This window comes from Symphodus melops (assembly GCF_947650265.1).
Source record: "Symphodus melops genome assembly, chromosome: 11".
Classification (NCBI taxonomy): domain Eukaryota; kingdom Metazoa; phylum Chordata; class Actinopteri; order Labriformes; family Labridae; genus Symphodus; species Symphodus melops.
The window spans coordinates 16086611-16107464 of NC_136701.1; the positions used below are offsets into that span (position 1 = coordinate 16086611).

Here is a 20854-nt window from a genome sequence, read left to right on the forward strand (position 1 = left end):
AGTGGAATCAGTAATCAGTGTGAAGTGTTTCCAAACAACAGTTCAGTGAATAACAGGAGCTTGCTGGGAAACCCCTTCGTGGTGTGTTTTGTATCCATCTGTTTGTATGCACTTTTAAAAAAAACATTTGGAAACATTTAAAAGACATTTTAAAAAGTCATAATGCAACGACTGAGTTTCAGCTGAGGATGAAAATAAATGTTTGAAGTTTTTGAACATGTCATTCAGGCTTCTGATTTTCTGAACTAGTAAAAAAAACAAAAGACTTGAAAGATCTGTGTTGCAGAATGACTCTCGTTTAACCTCACACTTGAATAACAACAGGAAATGAGCTTTTCAGGAATGCTTCCAATCTTTGGGGTCAGACTATTTGATGAATGAAACCAGGCTGGGAATTACTGCCACCAACTGGTTCTCGTTGCTCCGAAAGCTTCCCTTTCTGCGCAACAGTATTGGAATATCATTTAAATTATTATTTTTTTCTGGAAAGTTGGTAAAAGTTTAAACTGCTTTCAGATAGTTTTCACTATCAGGGAGATACTTGTGTTTGGCCTATCTGTTTAATATTCCAAAAAAACACATACATTTATTTAACAGTGAATCACAAGACTTACACTGCACAGTTTCCCCCCCAGATAGTTTGCATGTGACTGTGTTTGAATGTGTTCTTCCTCTACTTTATAGGGTGGTGGTTTGTAAGCTCAGAGCATGCCCAGGGCTGGGTACCTGCAACCTGCCTGGAGGCACAGGATGACCCTGACGACTTCACTATTCCAGGGGAAGAAGGTACATAAAGATTTCCATCTGGACGTGAAGTCTTAACTCTTAGACTTCATATGAATCCTGAAACTGAAGCTGAAACTTCATTAAAAAAAAAAGAGGTGTGCAGATGACCAGGGTGGAAGATAAGATTCAAAACAAATCCGACATCCTGGAGAGCCGTTGACTCCAAAACCTGCCACTGTGATGGCAATAGATGCTGTGTTTGGATGTGGGTCGTATTCTCCTGGTGTCTTGGCCTGAAGAAAGGCAATCCAAATATGTTTGAATTCCTAGATTACAGACCACTTAGACAAATGATATGTAAGTAATACAGATAAATCAGGGCCAAAGCCAGATGTAGAGGTTAAAGAGTGATTCTGTAATTATAACGTACAGTGCATGGTAGTAGCCCGGCTAAATTCAGAGGCAACCCAGCCAATATGCAAATTACAAACCACATTTTAAGTCTTGGCAAGACTTAGGAGTGTTTAAAAATGGACTCTCAGCTGGCTGCCCTGTCTTTGTGGGAGAGGTCAAATCGTGCAAAGGGAAATAGCAAATCATCGTTTCAATGGAATCTGTACCGTTAAAAAAAGAAGAAGAAATAAAAATGGCCGGATTGCACCAGGCCTTCGAGAGGGTGGGAATATCTGCAAGGGGAGCCATCACTGTTCATGCTTTTATTGAGGGTGAAAACCTCCTTCAGACGGCATATGTTATGTTCACTTCCTATTTTGCCCCACTTACTGTGCTGGGACGTCAGTGCCTCGGAGGTTCTGGTCACTGCCAAGGCACATGGGTCGACGCAGAACTTTAGGGGATCTATTCGGCACAGGCTTTGGGCAAGGTGGAGCGCACGCCTTTCTTCTCTCCCCCCCCCTCCCCCCGCTACTTTAAATACGTGTGCATACATGTTGCATACAGCCTTGTGCATGGGTGTGCATGACGTTTGTTTGCGTGATCCAAGCATGGAGAGTAAAACCCTTTGCATGCACAGTGGATGTTCCTTTAAGATCATACAAAATGGAAAATGTGGATCAGAAAATAACGTGTCATTTCAATTAGCCAGCGTTAAAGTTGTTGTGACATATATACAGTAATAGTATGCTATAGTATGGCAAAATAATACGATGAGTAGTAGTAAGATAAGAGTTCTGTTTGTGGTTAATATGTGTGCGGGATGTATGTGTTTCACTTGTGTCTTACATCTTCTCACTCCACAAAACACTGCTTCAAGCCTTGCCTCATGAAATCCGAATAATGCACATGTGCAGCAATGACAGTAGTTTATTCCAAATCGCAGTCTTGACAAGGACAGAACACAACATGCTTCGCTAAGTGCATAAATGGACCACTTCATATTTTGTTGCCCTTGCTGGAATGAGAACTTGTAACTTGCGATGTAATTAAAATGCTCGCAGCCATTGAAAGCCAAAAGTCCCATAAATGTGTGCTGCTCCCCCCCCCACACACCCCCCCCCCCCAAGCTATTACTCTTCATCAGCCTTCATTTTTTCTTTTCCTGTTTGTGAGCATTTTTGTCTTCAATCCTCATTTATAATACTGAACAAAACTGCCCTTTCTGTGAGCGCAGAGGAGAAGTATTCCGTGATTTACCCATACGCTGCAAGGGACCAGGATGAGATTGACCTGGAGAGAGGAATGATAGTCGAGGTGATTCAGAAGAACTTGGAGGGCTGGTGGAAGATCAGGTAATGCTTTGAAAGGGTCACGATCAACATTTCGGTTTTTTCCGTCTCTAAGTGTCCTCCTCACCTCCTCACAGGTATCAGGGGCGCGAGGGCTGGGCCCCAGCCTCCTACCTGAAGAAGGCCGACATCCAGAGCCAGAAGCAGTCAGCAGGTGGGGCTGCACATGCCAGCACCAATGACCTGGAGGGAGTCGCCAAACAGAACCAGCAGAACAATGCAGCCAAAGAGAACCGAGACAACAGCCATAAAGAAAACCGACTCTCCTTCTTCTCGGAAAAAAGTGAATAAGATTTAGACTGTGCTGCTGTCACATGTTGAGTTTTTTGTTGTTATTTATTATGCTGACAAATAATGCCAATCCAATAAGTAAATGTGCTGTTTTTGTATATTGTTATAAACATTGTCCCCCAGCTAGCGTTAGCATGACACGATATCACCTTTACGTTAGCTGTTCACTGCCGATGTGAAAATGTGTAACTCACCAAATCCATAGATCACCTAAAGTCGTTTTCCCTCGACAGAAATGGGACTCAGGCACAGACCCCCTCCGCGCAGAGATCTGACCATTGTAAGAACTCCCACACAAGTCTTCATTTTCTCCTTTGCATTTTGAAGAAAGATGACAATGTTTTTAACACTTGAACTTTTTCGTGTGCGTCTTGTACGTCCCTCAGCCTCGTGGTACAAACCTACCCAAGCCGCCTGTTCCCCCTCAGGTTGAGGAAGAGTTCTACACCATCGCAGACTTCCAGACCACCATCCCTGATGGGATCAGCTTCCAAGCTGGAATAAAAGTTGAGGTGGGTCAGGTATTTCCTTAGGTTTTTAAAAATAGACACTCATTTTAAACTTTAGCTTAATAATGTCTCTTTTTTTTACCTACCAGGTGATTGAAAAGAATGGCAGTGGTTGGTGGTACATCCAGATAGAGGAAAAAGAGGGCTGGGCCCCTGCCAACTTTATCGACAAATACAAAAAGACCAGTAATGCCGTGCGGCCCAATTTCCTTGCTCCTCTGCCCAATGAGATGGAAAATCTAAGACTTGAAGATGGCGGTTCTTCAACTGTTTCGACCACAGATGACAGCTGGTCCAAGCCTTTACCAGATGAGCCAACCTCAGCCACTGAGTCCTGTGCCCGGCCTAAGCTAAGGGATTGGAAGTCCAGTGCCAGCAAGGGAGCCACTGCCTTCTCTGCACCGTTACCTCCCGCCCCAGTCGTCCCACAAGTCGAGGAGAAACCTGCTCTACCTCCACGGAGAGAATCCATCAATAAAAGCTTTGAAATAGAAGTGGGAGAGAAATCAAGACCTGAACTTTCCAAACCTTTGCCCCCAAAGCCACCGGCTCCCGGGGTCATCATGCCACTGGTGCCACCCAAAGCAGCTCCCTTCAAACCAGACAAACCGTCGGAGACGAAGAAAGACGATAAAAGCAAAGCTCTCCACCTACGAAACGAGATGGGTCTTGAATGTGGACACAAGATCTCTGCCAAAGAGGTGAAGAAGTTCAATCTGAAGCCTGTACCTAAAATGCCACCAAAACCAAAACCAGACGTTCAGGAGGAGAAACCAGAACCAGCAGGCCCGGCAGTGTTCATGAAAGCGAAGCCAGTGGTTAGGCCTAAGCCTGTTCCAGCTGCCAAGCCAGATCCTCCAGCAGAGAACAAACTGGACATCACCAACCTGAGGAGCAAGCTGAGGCCTTCCAAACCTGCAGACGTGGGCTCTGAGGTGAACCATCAGAATGGCACCTCCACTCCAATAAATAGTTCCCATCCCAGTCCACCCCCCAGCGCTCCCCCTATGCATATCCCTACAGCTTATAATGGTAAGAATTGTGATGAGCCCAAACTCCCCCCTAAACACATAAATGGTCACAGCCATGAGAGTTCACCACCCCCTGCTAAACCAGCAGTGCCTCCCCACAAGGAACCCCCTCAGAGACCCCCCATCATGGCTCCGAGGAGACCTCCCCCTCCAAAGAAGGAGTACCCATCCAGCCCGACCGAGCTCAAACCTCCACCTGTTCTGAAAGACGCCCAGGACGTCCCCAAGGGACCAGCCCAACTCAGCAGACCCCCTCCCCCTAAGCCCAAAGGGTTCGTTCTGCCTCCTCCAAACAAAGAGAAGGACGAACCCAAAGCGAACAAAGTCCCGATTCCTCCCAAACCCCAGCTGAAGAGTGAGAAGCCCGGCCCACCCAAGGACAAGCTCCCGCCTTTACTCAAAGAGCCCAGTAAGGACGAGCTGTATCTGGCCGTGGCCGACTTCGAAGGCGATGAAAACACGTCCGGCTTCAAGGTGGGAGCAGTGTTTGAGGTTCTGGAAAAAAACAGCAGCGGCTGGTGGTTCTGTAAAAATGTGGGAGAGGAAGCGGAGGGCTGGATCCCCTCGAATTATCTGAGCAAGAAACCTTAGTACAAAGGTGCTCTCAAAAAAGCATTGCCATACGACTTAAAAGAAAGAAAAAAAATTTAAAAGAAGAAATATCACTACTTTGTAGCTCATTAGCTTTTTTATTTATAGGTACCTTTTTTTTAATTGATACACGTTTTTTTTTGTTATTTGTTACTTTTGATGATAATATTCTACCTAAACTGAACCAGCAATAACATATGGCCTTGTTGGGTCTCGTGATGTTTACCTTTTTTGTTTGTTTATCTCAGTGTTACACGAAATCGTAGGTGAAAAGTCGAGCCTCGTAGAGCAGCAGTAAACGTATCTCCGCCCTTGCCTTCTATAATATGGTGCCTCGATGTTATATGCAAAGTGCTTCAGTGCTTACTCTACATATACTGTATGCAACTGTAGACAAAGTCCTATGTTGGAATCTTTAAAAAAACAAAAAAAACATTTGAATTAACATCTGAAATCTACATTACTGGAACAGAAATCCAGCAGAAAGGGAAAAAAAAAACAAAAAAAAACGCCTTTTGTCCCTTAGACTACGACCGCACATGAACTCACTGAGGCAGTTCAATGATTATATATCTGGGCTTTCCAGTGCTAGAAGCAATCACTTAAAGAGACGTCTTTGCCAAGTAGAAGTGCTGTTTGTTATACGAGAAACACGCCCATTAGTTGATGTGCTGTTGTAATGCTTTCTTTGTTGACTGCGTATTTATTGCCGCAGCGACAGATGTGCACTTTTTCAAACATTTTAAATGAGGTTGGTTTTAAAGTTTGCACATGCTTGAAGGAAGTGGAGATTTTCAATTGTGCATCTTATTATTTCACCGTTGTGTTGTTGTTGTTTTTTTATTACTCACTATAACAAATATCCATCAGTTAGAGGTCAACATTACGAGGTGACAAAAAGTATTTCACATCATGGTGTTATCTCTCATCCCTCGAAAAAAAAAAAAAAAAGGAATGTGGGATGCGACAAATCTGCAAACCTGTACCTGATGCTTGACCTAAGAGAAAAGAACATTGGAGCTCGACAGTGATTTGTGCAATGAGTTACAGTATTGTAAATGTACAGTCTGTTCTTTACCGAAGTTTGGTGCTTATATGCAGTAACAGCAAAGTGTGACCAATGTACAAAAGTAAAGTTTTACATGAATGCTTGACTGGTTTCAAGCATGGTCAGTATAGAAAATTATTTTTTATTGTATAGAAATGAAAGGCATATCTTTGCTGCTGTCACTTTGCTTTGACAGCCCATACGTCATTTCTTTTACTTGGTGATGGGATCAGAGGAAGAGTGAGCAAAGCTGGAACTTGGTTGGTTGGTTGATTTGTGTGATAGGCTTATTTACAAAAGGTACAAAAGGGTGTGTTACTGTTTAAAAAAAATAAACAAAATGAGGTCACAAGAAATGTATTCGGAGAAATGGATCCTGGGAGGTGACGTGGATACGTTTACTTTTTTTAACGCACGTTTTTTTACTTCTATTTTAGTAACTTGCACACGAGATTTAGTCATTCACGCAAGCGTTTTATTCGCACCAGTTTTATAAATCGTGCGTGTTGCGGTAAAGCTTTCACATTTGTCTTTAGAAATTTAAACCAGAGTAAAAGAGTTTACTCTGAATTTGGAAAATCTGCTTTTGGCTTTTTAGCTCCAAAAATGAATTGTTTCTCTTGGGCAATGATCTCAAACTATGAGGGAAACCTCAATGACTTTCAAGGCTTAAAAAAGGTTTAAAATGAAATTAAACCTGATGCAAGTTACTTAAATGTGCTCAGTTTAGAAAACAGGTGCACGAAATAGAAACCATGTGTACGTAAAAAAAAAACATGTCCATGACATCTCCCAGGCGCCAGGTGAAGCAACCAGTGCAAACTTTGTAATAAGTTGTTCAGAAACTGTTGTCTATCGTATCAGTTCTGAATATGTGTAAAGTTTTTTAACATTGGAAATCACATGCAAGTTTATGTTGAAAAACAAACAGACAAGACTAGAAGCTGGAACACTGATACTGTTCTGCTCGTAGTGGCTTTAATGTAACTCCACCTTTCACCTGTGTCTTAAACATCAATTAGATATGGATCAGGAAAAAGTTATTTAAACAAACCTTAAAATGACGGTTCGGATATGGTGTGTGGACACAAAAGAGGAAGGTACAGTGAAGTGCGAGGCCAGTTGGTTGATGATGTCATCATTTCAGTATTGTAATCTTATTTACTTTTTGTCTTTTTCATTGCATTTGAGTCTCCTTTTATGTAAGTCAATAAAAAAGTGTCTGCTTTTTTATTCCAGTTGTTGTAATGTGTCTCAATTTGGAATTTCAAATAAAGAAAAAAAATAAATAAATTATGTCTAAGTTTATTTATGTCCTGAGTCAAAAATCTGAAACCTTGAATCCTCTATCTACGCACTAGTTTTGTCTTTCTTTAAATCAGAAAAGTTAACATCACTAAACACACTCTGGAAGTGTTTCATGACAAGTAAAACTGTCCAATAAGTCTTAACAGCCTTGTTAGAACCCGAAATGTAAGACTTGAAATGTTATTAAAAAAAATGTGACAAAACCCAGAATGTAACAAAATGCTGAGCCCAAAATGTATTAAATGTTGGGCTAATGTACATACATTATAATAACATGTTTTAATGTAACAACTAGTTACAAAGCCTTTTTTGGCCACCCTCTCAAGAGACAAAAAGAAAATGCAGCTTTGAATTGTGTTGGTTGGGATCACCTTCCTATCACAATACCTTTTGGGTCTTCTTTAAACAGTTTGCTGTAGTAGTATAAAGATATGTCTTTAGTATAAAAAATTAAACTACCTGTAATATAAACTTGAACCTCTAATATCCATCTGTTCTCTAAGCAAAGCCCTTCAGTTTTAGTGTTGAGGAAACTGGAGCATTATGAGATTCATACACTGGCAGCTATCACTAAATGTGTGCTGATATCAGATTTACCATGAAGCTGTTCAGATGTCATGATTTAGGGACTGAAAATTATGAAGTTTGATGGTGTTACTTTAACCAATGTTAAAAAAAAGAAAGAAAAAAAAGAATGTACACCACATTTAGAAAATCTGCCTTTTATTAAGAGTTATTTACAACAGTGGTTCCTTTGGATACAGTTTCATTCACACTCACAATCCCTTCATTCAAATAATGTCATGTAAACCGAGGCAGAGGGGAAGGCATAGATTTAGCAGGACAGAAAAAAAAGAAGAAGTAATTTTACAACTTTGTGAGAGAGATTAAGATGTACCTGATTTCTGACTTTCTCCATGTAAATCTGTGGGACAAAAACTAAAAAGAAACCCTCACCTAACATGCAACAATCTCCTCCGTCGCTGCCAACGTAAGGATTGTTAAAGTTTCAACATGTCGAAGCATTTGGCTGCAGACAGAAGTGTTGCTCTCCCTTTTCAAACGATATGAAGAGTTGTGTTCATCTGAAAGTCAAACTCTGAAATTATTGCGTTTACAAATGATTAAAAATGGATATATTAGGATGTAATACTAAGGTCAAGCCGTTACTTTCATTCAAACAAGTGATGAATCTGTTTTTCGAAGATGAACTCTTCATCGTATTCCTCCTCTCAGTGCAAAGGAAGGCAACGTGGAAGAAAAAGAACCTCGAAGACGTACGTGGAATATTGCACTTTGGTTAGCAGGCGGTGCATTCACTGCACATGGTACAACAATTATATCATCAATATATAATTTTTTATTCAAACTTAAACTTCCTTAGATCCTTAAAAGAAAAAAAAAGACAACAGTATTTCGCTTTGGCTTTGTCAGTTCTCATCCAGTGTGACTGATTTTTACAGTAAAAGTTCAACAGAAAAGAATATATACATTACAAAAGCAACACTTTGTGAATAAGAATTCGATTTCCTCATCTGATAAAATCTCACCTTGAAGTAATCATTTAAAATAAAAATAAAAATAAAAGTCTGATCTTGATAAAGCTTCATCCCTTATTTGAAACAAGATACGAAATAAAAGCGCATTCTTCATATGATTGGCGTTGGTTTAAAACAAGAGAAAATATTTCACTTAGCATTTACAGTGACACATCTGGATAAGGTTGTTCTTGAAATAAATAAAAGGCAGAGTTCAGCTGCTCATTCACAAACTCAAACGGGAAACATTTGGTAAATCGTTACACTCGTGGTGTGAGTTTTTTTTTGGTCGTTGTGTTTGGAAGACGTCGCAGATATTTTGGGATCGGTAGAAAGTGCTTTGTTACGGTTTAAACAGGTTTTTTAAAAAAAAAAATGAATAAATAAATCTTTCCCTTAATGTGGAAGTGAATTCTTTTCCCATGTTGGGAGCTGAGTGATCACTGGTGAGCAGTACAATGTTAACAGAAAAAGCAAAGAGAAACTCTTTGAAAGCACAGGCTTGTAATCGCGTCTTCTTGTCAAAGAAACACCTTAGAACACGAGTTAAAACATAAATATTCACAAAGACGAAACAAAAAGGGATCCCTCGACCCTGCGGCCGAGCAAATTAAAAAAGAAGGCAGCAGGTCAGTTTGTGTTTTTTATGGTTATGTGTCGGTGCTAACAGTGGACAGGACATACTGCGCAGCGTCACGGCGGCAGTTATTTACGTGGTGGAAGAGTCCTGGTAAGGCACAAACCTGGACAGTTTGTTAGGTGAACTTGGGTTTGGGCAATCGGTGCTCTCGGTCATCCTAAAGAAAGCCTCCTGCTCTCTTTTCTTCATGCTCAGCTCCTCTTCGAGTGCCTGAGAGGGTCGGCGGAGAAGAAAGCGGGAAACCAAAACAAGCATTAGAATACTTGAGCTCGCTAAATTACAGAGATTATTTTATTTACACGTTTAATGTACTATAATTCAGTTAGGTAGATGAATGCTTGATTAATACAGGACCAACTTTCTGTACAGTGTTCAGTGGTCTTTAGTCAATAAGCATCAGGCACTAAACTGTATATTCAGAATAAAGATGACGTTTTTGTTAAACATAAAAATAAAGAACAAGAGACTATTTGTTTTTATTCATTTTGTTAAAGCATTTATATTTAAAAATCAAAAACTGAAAAATAGTTTGGATGATCAATACCCCTGTAATACTTGTGATTTTATTACAGCAGGTATCTAGACTCAGAGTACATCAGCTCAGTTCAGCAGGAAGGAGAGCCTTCAGAGGTGTCATTGCCTCTGGCTATATTGGGCCAGATGTTACAACAACATGTAATTCCCTGTTTAACCACAGCTGGCCAGTGTTCACTAGTGAACGCTCGTGGTGTCTGTGGGACTTTTCTTAAGGTTCAAAATTAAGAGACTGGTTTTTCCCTGCTGTTAAAATCGATCTTTTTCCTCATTGAGATACAAGTTCTCTTTCTTTAAGAGATCCCTGTCCAAGACAAATCCAAAGTGTATTGTTAGTTTAGTTCTGTTTGTTTCCATTAAGTTTATTTCTCAATAGTTTTTGTGTTTTTTTGTTGTTGTTTTTTTTCAAATATGGAATACTTGATTTGGGCAAAACCAATAAGGCCAATTTTTTTTTTTTTTTTAAATGGAAATGCCAAACATCCTCAGAGGATAACATCATCAGTACTCTCCCCTCCCTAAAGGATATTTACAACTTGCGCTGCCTGAACAGAGCGAAAAACATTGTAAAAGACAGCTCACACCCCGGCTTTCGTCTGTTCCACATGTTGACCTCTGGCAGACGCTACAGGTCTGTCAGAGCACGGACAAACAGATTCAAAGACATAACCACACTGAACCTGGACATGCGCTGACCGTGCCACCCTCAACACACGTGCAAGCACACACACACACACACACTGGCATGTGCAATATTTACATTTCAGACTGCAATATTCATTTATATTTGTGCAATAGTTTACATTTCATACTTTGCAAATATTTATTTTATATTTCTGCAATATCTATATATAATCTATTCTGTTACTGTAAATAACTCCTACCATACATAGTCCATCTTACCTGAATGAGAGTTACTTTTTATTTCTTCTTCTCTTGTTGTTTTTTTAGCTGTGTTCACTTTAAGGTGAAGTCAAATAATTGTGTTGTACAATTATAATGACAATAAACACACTATTCTATTATATACCAATTTTTTAAAAAAAGATTCAAATAAAAAAGATGAACAACTACAAGTCAGTCAGAACATAGACTACAAATAAACATGTTCTAAGTGTAATTATAGTTTTGGAAACACTACAGTTTCTGTTCCTGTTGTTTGTGAAGTCTTGTTTTATAGAGATAATTGTGGGGCTTTTTGACCTTCAGCCAATCACACAACTACTGTGAGACAGGAAATGGGTGGGGAGAGTGTGGAGCAGTACCAAACAGCGTCAGGATCGGGTGTGGTACAAGCAAATAATAATAATTAAAAAAAAAAAAAAAAAAAGGCAATCCGAAATGTGCTGTGTGACAGGAAACACATACTGTACCTTCTTTCTGGGTTTCAGCTGATCCCTCCAGTCCTTCAGCAGCTGGTTGTGTTGTTCATCCAAAAATTTGAGCCTCTGCGTCTCGTTCTCGACCAACAGGTGACATTTTTCATTCTGAAGCACAAACACAGCCGCTTGTTTACATGTGCTAACACTTTGTGTTTACGTGTAGATGGAATAAACTGTACAATCTGCCTTTGCTTGCAGGATAAAACAGGTTTTTTATAGAAAAGAGAAAAAACATTTCCCTAGATTATTCACCTGTAGCTGCTGCAGCTCTCTGATGTTGCTTTCACACTGTCCAATCATCTCTCTCATCTGGTTCTCGTGTTTCTGCTGCTGATGCAGCCTCTCCGACTTCTGTCGCTTTTCCTCCTGCTGGGAAAACTAGAGACAGAGAGAGACATACAGTAAATAAATACCTTAGAGGCTTATACAAGGAGCTAGAAAAAACTCTGCTTCCCCCTTTTACCTGTTTAATCTTCTCCCTGTCCTCTGAGGAACTGCCTGTAGAGTTGATGCGGAGGCTCTTTTTGAACATGGCCATCCGCGTCTTAGCCTCACCGCGCTGGATCTTCGGCATCCGACTCTTCTCCTGCTGCTGGCGAGCCTTCAGAATCTCAATCATCCGATGATTGTAGCACTGCATTTGTTCCAGCTCCTGAAGTTACACAAAAATTACACTTATTCACTATGAAGACACACACGGAAGCTGAAGAGAACACAGGAAGAAAAAAAACATGTTGTCTAGTTGAACGTAATCTTTTGTTGTACTTGGAAAGCAATTTTAGGATGAGTTCAATGGATTTACTCGAAAAATAAAAATGGCAAATTGAGTGTCAAACGTGTTGTCATCCACTGATTTACCTTCTCGTGTTTTTTGAGAAGCTGATGCCGTTGAAGGAAGTACTGGTCTTTCAGCTGCTGCTTCAACAACTGGTGTCTCTCGTACAGGTTCTTCTCCTCCATGTCCCACATCGTGGCTTCACGCTCTAATCAAAGTCAGGAGGAAACAAAAGACGTGTGTTATTAAGAGAAGATAAGTTGGCGAGTCTCAAAAATGATAAGACTAGTTTGATGTGTGGTTCATTGGATTTTTTTTAAACGGACCAGGCAGATTGTGTACCTCTGATTAGCTGGTGTTTCCTGTTGAGGCATTCCCTCTCAGTCTCTGCGATCTCTCTCTTGTTGTTGGAGATGATTCTCTGCAGCGTGTTGTCCAGGTGGTTCTTCTGAGCTGCCAAGAAGTTATTCTCCTGAAACGCAAAAAAACCACGAAGGGAGGGGAAGGTAAGAAAAAGTGATTATAGTGTAAGAGTGATACAATATATTATAAGTTTAACAGTGAAGTATGCATTAAAATAAATTAGAGACATCTTACATCTTTAATCTTCTTTTCGTGGAAAGAATTCATCATCTGCTTCAAGGAATCTTTACGTTGGCTTCTGGGCAGCTTGTCAACAGACTGCTTCACCTACACATGTTAAAAAAAAAGGCACATTTATGCTTTATTATTAACCGTGTTTGACACTGGATCCTGCTTTGATTTGCTGCACTGAAGTTAGAATGTGAATAAATATAGAGAAACGTGGGCGTACCTCCTTTTTCTTGTGTTTTAACTGATCCTGAAACTTGTGGTATTCGCGATCCTGCTCTGCCTTGATGCGTTTGGTCTCTTCCTTGAGTTTGACATTGTGGTCTGCCTCCATCTTCTCTATGGTCTGCTTCTGGTTCTTCTCCAAGTTCTCCAGCTCCCCATCGTAGTGCTTCTTCTTGGCCTGGGAGCATTTTAAAGAAACAAACGCATCATAAAGATGCCAGGGAAAAAGAAAATGTCACCGCAGCACAAATGAAAACTATTCAACTGTAGGATGTTTTGCTGAGCTGGTGGCACACATTAAGTCATGCTTAAGTTGTACCTACTACAATAGTAACTCTGTTTGCGTGCTTTGACTCACATTCATTTCCTGGTCAAAGCGTCTTTGCATTTGTTCTCTTTGTGATTCCAGTTTAGCATTTAGACCAGCCTGAGCACGATGCTCCTCCTTCTGCAGCAAACGGAGATCACGCAGCTCCTGGCGCCTGAAAACAGTAGAATCTTTTTTAACATTTACACAACCATGGTTTAAAATGCTGCAAAAACAAGTCAATAAAATGTATAATCCCATTTCAGTTGATTTTATGACTTGTGATTCTATAAACGTTACATAGGTGAGTCAACAGAGTAGATATATTTTCTTTGGCAGAAGACAATTGCAACATCTTAGGAATGTAAATCCATTTAAATATAAATGGTAGCATTGTTCATAAAAATAAATTAAAGTTAAAACCAGGCCTGTTGGTATTTAGTCATACATGCAATATCATATTTCTACCACCAGAGGGCAGTAGTAAAACACTAGGACCTTCCTAGGGGGATCAAAACAAGTTCAGTTTCTATTACACATTATTAAAAAAATAAAAAACAATAATAATTTATGGAGTTGGTTTATGTTTGTCCTTTTTATGCAAACTTGTTTCATCAAGACTCCCTGTAGCAAACTTTAAAAGAAACGACATTAGTCTTTTTCCAAAACAGTTTGTATATTTACAAAAGGCTAATCTCAGGGGGCTAAAGCACACAGAGAAGGATGCTTTAAATAGACCTTGAAGTTAACTCAAAAATCCAACAGGCCATTTTCTAGTTTAGAGACCCCTCAGAGACCAATGTGAATGAAAATGAACTGTGTTTCCATGAAATAAAGCAGATAGAAAAGAATGGGAGACACAGATGGCCTATACAACTGCACATTTTGAGATCCTAATTTAAAATGTGTGTACCATATCTACCTTTATGAGCTGAAAATCACTTACCTCAAGAATCGCATCTCTTCATCTTTCTTCTCATCATCTCTGATGATCTTGGAGGTGGTCACACTCACCTCCACACCGTCAATAACAAACTTCCTGGTTCGCTTCAGTGTCTTACTGGAGAAGTCCTGTGAGGAAGACAGAGAGGGGCAAGGTTCACAAAAGAGAATGAGATTAAGTCAAACATAAAGTACAAGACAAATAAGTCCTTGCACTTATTTACCTGCGTCACTCCAAGTGTGTTTGAAGCTACAATGAACCTCTGCTTGAAGGCTCAGTTGTTAGTTACTGGTTAAGAGACATGTCGGGTTGAATAGAGTTTGTAGGTCGATATGAGTAGTGAGGCAACACATTCATTAAGTGTTTAAGTAGTTTAAAATAACACTTCATAAATGTAGCATGACCATTAACAAAATGTGTAAGGGTCAAAATGTATGCAGTGGAACTAATAGCCCCGTCATGTGCGTGTGTTCACGATGTAACTTTAGCCAACAACTCCATTTGAGATTAAGTGATATGCTAGTAGCGGCTAAAGTTGACTCAGACTGCTAGTCCCAAACACATGTAATATTAGCGAGCTACTAAGGTCTGCTAAATTCACTAGTTTTTAATCTCCACCACACATTTTTTTAAATATTTTCTAACTTGTTAGACTTCAGCTTCAACAAACTCTGCCCCGAGCAACACTTATCAAGCCATGTGCATCTCCTCGCTCAGCTACAATTAGCTAATATATGCTTTACTATACAAGAAATGTTGACCTGTCAGAGTTACTTTATAAAAACATGTATTTCTGATGCTTCTGTCTTTGTATCTGGATAAAGGAGAGGCAGCTGTGGGTTAATGAGTGTTGACAAAGCCATTAATGTTCCTGTCAGTCTGGTTCTACTGTAACAATCAGCAAGATGCTCCATCTGTCACTGTCATCGGGAGCGCCATCCAGGAAGTAACTCTGTCTGACAACACAATCTAATCCTGTCAGTATTTTTCAACTCTTTTTTTGGCACAAAAAAAACAAACAAAAAAAAGTTCTCTAATAGGCTATACATGTAAACAAAAAAATATTTTCCATTTCTTGTCATCAACATAACAAATCAGGCCACTGACCTCTTTTATAGTGTCTGTGATCTAAATTTTAAAAAACTCACTCATGTCGGAAGTATGAGCAAGACATCACAGGTCAAATATGGTTAGGGGTGACATAAATGTAATGTTCAATCTAAGAGTGTGAGTTGACCCTGGAATAGAAAAAAAATAAACTCACTAGACGAGACTAACTAAGTTAAGTTTCTAATGTCCTCTATCTAAAGCCGCCTCCATTGACAATATTTACCAAACTGATCACAGTTTACCCTGCAAACACTGCGAACTGTAGCTCAAAGCACGAGCATGTTAGCATGTTATAATTTCCTGTTTGAGAAACAGTTTACAGCTACTGTAGAAAATGAGAGGAAAAGAGGAAACCTAAGTATTAAGTAGGAATTCATGTTTTATGTGATCTTTAACACTCAACAGTTAATCAAGATACTCGACAACAGGAGCTTTTGGAACCACTTGATGCTACTTTTCACCTGTTTTGTTCTGTTTCTTTTCTTTAGAGCTGGCTGACACATTTACAATAACAGTAAATCCATGTGCCTGTGTTTGAGTGTGTGATTAAGTGCATAATGGCACTACCATCAGAGGACATGTGGGTCATTCTGTGGCTGAGCTCATGTTGAGAATGAGGCTCCACGTGACTGAACTTCCCATTGCTACTCATTCACAAAAAAAACAAAAAAACAACACAGTTCTCATTTTCAAACATGCAAAACACACAGACCTGTAAGTGTCCTGTGAAAAAACAAATATAGCCGAGTCATTCTGACTGCAGGCTGCTAAAAAAATCTGTTCTGGAAAAACTTAACATGCAACTAACAGACAGTACTCTACAACCGGTCAATAGGATTTCAATCATGCTCAGTCCATAAGCATCCAGAAGCTGCAGAGCAACAATGAGCTGCACAGAAACTTCCATTCACACTGCTGAATACTGCACTGTGCCCACACAAAGGGCACCGTTGGTCCTGATGAATGGCGAATGTTGCATATTTTGCTGCAGAAAGGCTAAGTGTCTGATAATAAAATGGTCTCTCTCTTCTCTTTCCAAACAGCTTTTTAACGACCTTTCCCCTCTTGGGGAATACAAATTTGTATTATAAAATGTTGCTCTCCAAGTAACTATTTTACTTCTTATTTTGTTACTTTTAATAGCCATCTTATATAAAATTGTAGAAAAGTTTGAAAAGTGCTTTAATGCATAAAAGAAAAAAAAAATATGATTAAGAAAAAGTGTAAGAAAAGCAATGCAATTATTTCAGAAGTTGAACGTGTATTTAAAAACAAAACAAAAACAAGGTAAACTTCTAAAAACCTCGAGATGACGACAACTGAGACATTGGAGAGTTAGTTTTGAGGATTCACCGAGTGTTTAAGAAAAAAATAAAAGTTTCTCAATAACCCAGCCAAGTTTCAACAAATAAATTCATTTTCACTATCACCCACAACCAATTGAAAATAACTTGTGTTGGTTTTAAGAGCTTTGGCCAGCATCTTCTTTAAATGCAATGTGCACTGCAAGCCTAATGGAAGACAGGCTCTCCTCTGTCTCAGATGGTTAACACCCACACCCCAAAACACAACACAATGCACTTTCAGTTCCTCTGTGGGTGCCGAGAAAGAGTTTTTCCAAGGAGTGGTTTTCCTACTGAGGCAGGGAGTTGTCTCTGTACCTCTTTTACACTTCAGTACTCTTCCAATTCCCCTCAAAAGACACATTCTTCTCAAACATTTGAATGAATGAAGGATATGTCTAAATACCTCATCTTTCCTGCATCAACAAATTAATTTCTGCATCAAGTATTTCTTTGAGTTCAGTAGGTTTTAGTTCATGGTGACTTACCCTTGCAGACATTGATATCATCTCCTTGTTGATGGACATGTCCAAGCTCTCTGAAGCCATGCTGCCTGAATAAGAGGACCGTTTGGTGATAATCCCTCCATTGACATAAGGTGCGATATTCTCAGAGTTTTCCCCTGTCGATGACCGCTCTGGGGTTCCCTTGATTAGGTTTCCGTTCAGCCCTGAGCGGGGTGTGGGTACCGGGGTAGGAGTAGTTGAGGGCTCTGGAGAAGGTGTGGGAGTTGTAGTAGTCGTAGTCGTTATGCCTCCATTAGCTACGACGCTATTCTCTTCCTCTGTCACCAGGATTTTAGGTTCTTCTGGGTCTGTCGAATCTACGATGACTTCAACCTGTTCCTCAGATGCCTCATCCTGGGGAGGAGATGGGCTCTGTTCTGGCTCCGGGGCCTCCTCTGCCACCTTGAAATCAATATTTGTAATTGTGAATTTGGATAAACTCCATAAATTATTCTAAAATAACTTTTTTTTTTTTGCATTTTAAATCTTTAATGAGTAGGCTACCTTCTCCCCCTCCGGTGTTGGTGTGCTCTTGCCATCCTCAATTCCTGAATCCGAGTTGGAAGTCTTCGTTGACACTTCGCTTTCCGATTTCTCTGAACCATTGGTGACTTCATCTGCAAGTTTTTCCTCTGCCTCCTCCAGAGCTTTGTGGGGGACATTCTGCCGTGGAATGGGAACAGGGACCACCATGACAGAGCCTGCCTGGTCCTCTGTTGGTGATTCTGGCTCAGAATCCTGCCCGTGTAAAGGTATTGGTGTGGTGGGGAAGGGCGTGGTGGGGCTTGAGGTGACCGGAGACTGGTCACCTTCCGTACTGGTCTGACTGGTCTGGCATGGCTCCTTCCCTGGAGACTAAAGAAATCAAAGGTAGGATAAGTGAGGTGTTGTCATGCAACTGACAAAATCCTTTGATGTTATAAGACTATCTAGGTTACATTTTGGTCTTTGCTTTTTTCAGTCAAAAAGATTTTCAACATTTTTGACCACCTAACAGATATTATTTATGTCTTCAAGGAATAAAAGGGGTCAACTGAAGGTTTTTAAGGCCCTTACAAGTGCTGTTGCTTAGCATCAAGCTAAAAACTAGCGTTAGCTTTACACCCTGCTAAATGCTTGTTTGGCTACCTGTTCAGAAAGCTAAGGTAAATAACTAGTTTATGTCTAAAGGAATATTTAAACTTCTAAGCTTGATGTTAAAGTCTGTGACTGTTCTTTATAGTCTTGCTCATTATTTGAACATCTGCTCTTCCCATGATAAAACACTGAAACTTAGAATGTTTTTAACCTCTAGTTATAGCCTAAAGTCTAAAGTCCTTCAGGCACCCCACCTTCAGTGAAGTAACCTTATAGCTTTAATGGAATGTTGTAAATCCTGCTAAGACTACTTGTCACTGTTGCTTAGACAGCTATCTAATGTACAATAAGTACAGTCATAATTACAAAAGTAAAAAGTCTGTGTAAATCATGGATGACAACCAGGAACAGGGAGTACTTAATGGCATTAATTACAATACATATGAATGATTTCTGTTGAGCATTTGGTAAAGTAAAGCAGTTTTGATTCTGATTCATTTTTTAAAATGTTTTTGTGTATGGTTCATAATGTTAAATCAAGAATTGTAATGCCACACAGATGTAATGCTCCCTGTTCTTATCCATACTTGAAAATAAGAAGGGGATGATAATAAGGGTTGGACATACATACCATGTGACTCGATTATGTAACATATTTATCACTATGTAAATCTTTTCAACACATTCAGACACCTCAGATGAGTCTGACTGTGACTTTAAAACATAGCCTCAGAACAAAAAAACTTACGAAACAAAATGCCTGTACCAAATGTTAATCGAAAATCCTACATAAAGTATTAAGGGGCCTAAAAATATATGTTTACCAGTGTTAAAATATCAACAGTTTACGAACAGGTTTCAGAATTATGTGAACAGCTAACCATCAACTGAGCCTCTCTCTCTCTCTCTCTCTCTCTCTCTCTCTCTCTCTCTCTCTCTCTCTCTCTCTCTCTCTCTCTGCTGACTACCACCAGAGGTAAACAAAACCAGCAGACATCTTTATGATCAGGTTCAGCCTTTTCTAATGTCTCAGCAAACATCTCTGTCTGGCTTGTGTGTGATATAGAGAAGGAGATAAACTCTCAGTCAGCTGCTTGGCTGCTCTTTTCATGGCCTTGTAGCTGTTTGCGTCAATATAATGCAACTGCGGGTACAGGAGTGCCATTTGCTGGTAGAGACAGTTAAAGAACCGTATTGATAAAGTTAACGGAGCAGAGGGAGCTGGAGGAATCTGATGCATGACAGAAATTATTTCTTCTTGCAGGTGAAAGATCTGGACTTAAAGAGCAAATTACAATGCAACCATAGTTATTATGTACAAACATCGTCTGTTTGAAACCCTCATTGTTTAATTTGATTCTTTTGAGATAACCCAAAACACACAGGAAAAGATGAGTCACGAGTCAAGTTTTTTTCCCAGTAAACAGAACTGAAAACATATTGTAAGTAGTCCAATGATACATTGTTAAATTCAAAAGAAGCATCCAGCAGAAATGACCCATTGGACGAGTTTCAACCTATGTCACCACTCCGGAGACAAGTTATTCACTTCAATAAATTTGGATGTGAGCACTCCAATTGTTGACAAAAGGGGGAGGAAGAGATAAGAGTTCAAACATTCATCTTCATGGAGAGTCAAAACATCCATATTTAACACATGACCAACACATTCAGCAGGTCACAACTTCCTGTTAGCGAGAGCCCTTTTTTGTAATCCTTCCATCATTCATGTACTGCGTAACGTCTGTCTTTAGTTAAGGGTCGCATTATAGCAACAGAACAATGTTTGACCATGAATAATTGACTCCCTGAGGGGTCGTGAGGGGACAGAGTTTCTACACAGGATCAAGGTGGAGTGCAGCACCTATATTTAACCCTGTGTGGGTGTGGGTGAATGTCAGGATTCCGGTTTCTGTTCCTTTGTTTTTACACGAGGCAGTCACTTTTGTACGATGTCACTTTATTTTATTGTGTCAACACTTTTGGTTTATGAACGACCTCTGGCTGTTACTTCTTATGCGGGAAATTAAAGAGAAGAAATGAAGAGCACAAAAGAATTGAAAGCGTAGGATTTGGGTGCACATAATGGCACGCCTTTCAGAGATTCAACTCCATCTTTGTTTTCGAATCATTTTTGGGCTTTTTGCTTTTATTAGATAGGACATGAGGATGAGAGAGATGGGAAAGACATTCAGGGAAAAAGGAGCCACAGGTGTCGCCTGCCTCCATACGTGGAGCAAGACCTAAACAAATGTATTCCTTAACAAAAGGTGTTTATCCTGTTGGACAAATGCAACAACTACAGTTACCATCCCATCTCTGACCTTAGTCAAACTGCTGACCCTAGTTTTATGTACAAACCTTTCAAAAGAAAGCTAATGGAAGAGCAGATACCGGCCTCTCTACTTTGAAACAAGAGAAACAAACAATGACATAGAAGAAAATGAAAGGACAGAAAAGGAAAATAAAGAAACAGCTTTGGTACCACAGTGAGCTCCATGCCGTCGTCCTCCTCTCCTTCCTCTCTATTGTCTTCGATTTCCTCCATGACCTCAGCTTTGGCCTCAGCCACCAGTTCCCGCAGAGGGCGATTAGACGTCACAGATCGCACAAAAGGGTGCTGTGGACAGAAGG

At 39.9% G+C, this 20854-nt stretch overlaps 2 protein-coding genes across 5 annotated transcripts in view; one reads left to right on the forward strand and one right to left on the reverse strand.

Moving 5' to 3' along the window:
- sh3pxd2b (SH3 and PX domains 2B) overlaps positions 1-5380 on the forward strand; it is a 35100-nt gene extending 29720 nt beyond the window's left edge. For 2 of the 3 annotated variants that reach the window (XM_079355341.1, XM_079355342.1), the window contains 7 exons: positions 685-786; positions 1526-1609; positions 2357-2474; positions 2549-2754; positions 2996-3042; positions 3149-3274; positions 3361-5380. In XM_079355341.1, coding sequence (XP_079211467.1) covers positions 685-786; positions 1526-1609; positions 2357-2474; positions 2549-2754; positions 2996-3042; positions 3149-3274; positions 3361-4893 — 2216 coding nt within the window. In that variant the 3' untranslated portion in view covers positions 4894-5380. The remainder of the gene's footprint in view (positions 1-684; positions 787-1525; positions 1610-2356; positions 2475-2548; positions 2755-2995; positions 3043-3148; positions 3275-3360) is intronic. The other variant, XM_079355343.1, reaches the window with a different exon arrangement.
- Positions 5381-7955: 2575 nt separating this feature from the next.
- stk10 (serine/threonine kinase 10) overlaps positions 7956-20854 on the reverse strand; it is a 43480-nt gene continuing 30581 nt past the window's right edge. For both annotated transcript variants that reach the window (XM_079355338.1, XM_079355339.1), the window contains exons 8-20: positions 20706-20840; positions 17648-17998; positions 17126-17545; positions 14188-14312; positions 13293-13416; positions 12933-13112; positions 12716-12808; positions 12461-12590; positions 12202-12326; positions 11807-11995; positions 11596-11721; positions 11335-11448; positions 7956-9637 (exon numbers count right to left, since the gene is read on the reverse strand). In XM_079355338.1, coding sequence (XP_079211464.1) covers positions 9497-9637; positions 11335-11448; positions 11596-11721; positions 11807-11995; positions 12202-12326; positions 12461-12590; positions 12716-12808; positions 12933-13112; positions 13293-13416; positions 14188-14312; positions 17126-17545; positions 17648-17998; positions 20706-20840 — 2253 coding nt within the window. In that variant the 3' untranslated portion in view covers positions 7956-9496. The remainder of the gene's footprint in view (positions 9638-11334; positions 11449-11595; positions 11722-11806; positions 11996-12201; positions 12327-12460; positions 12591-12715; positions 12809-12932; positions 13113-13292; positions 13417-14187; positions 14313-17125; positions 17546-17647; positions 17999-20705; positions 20841-20854) is intronic.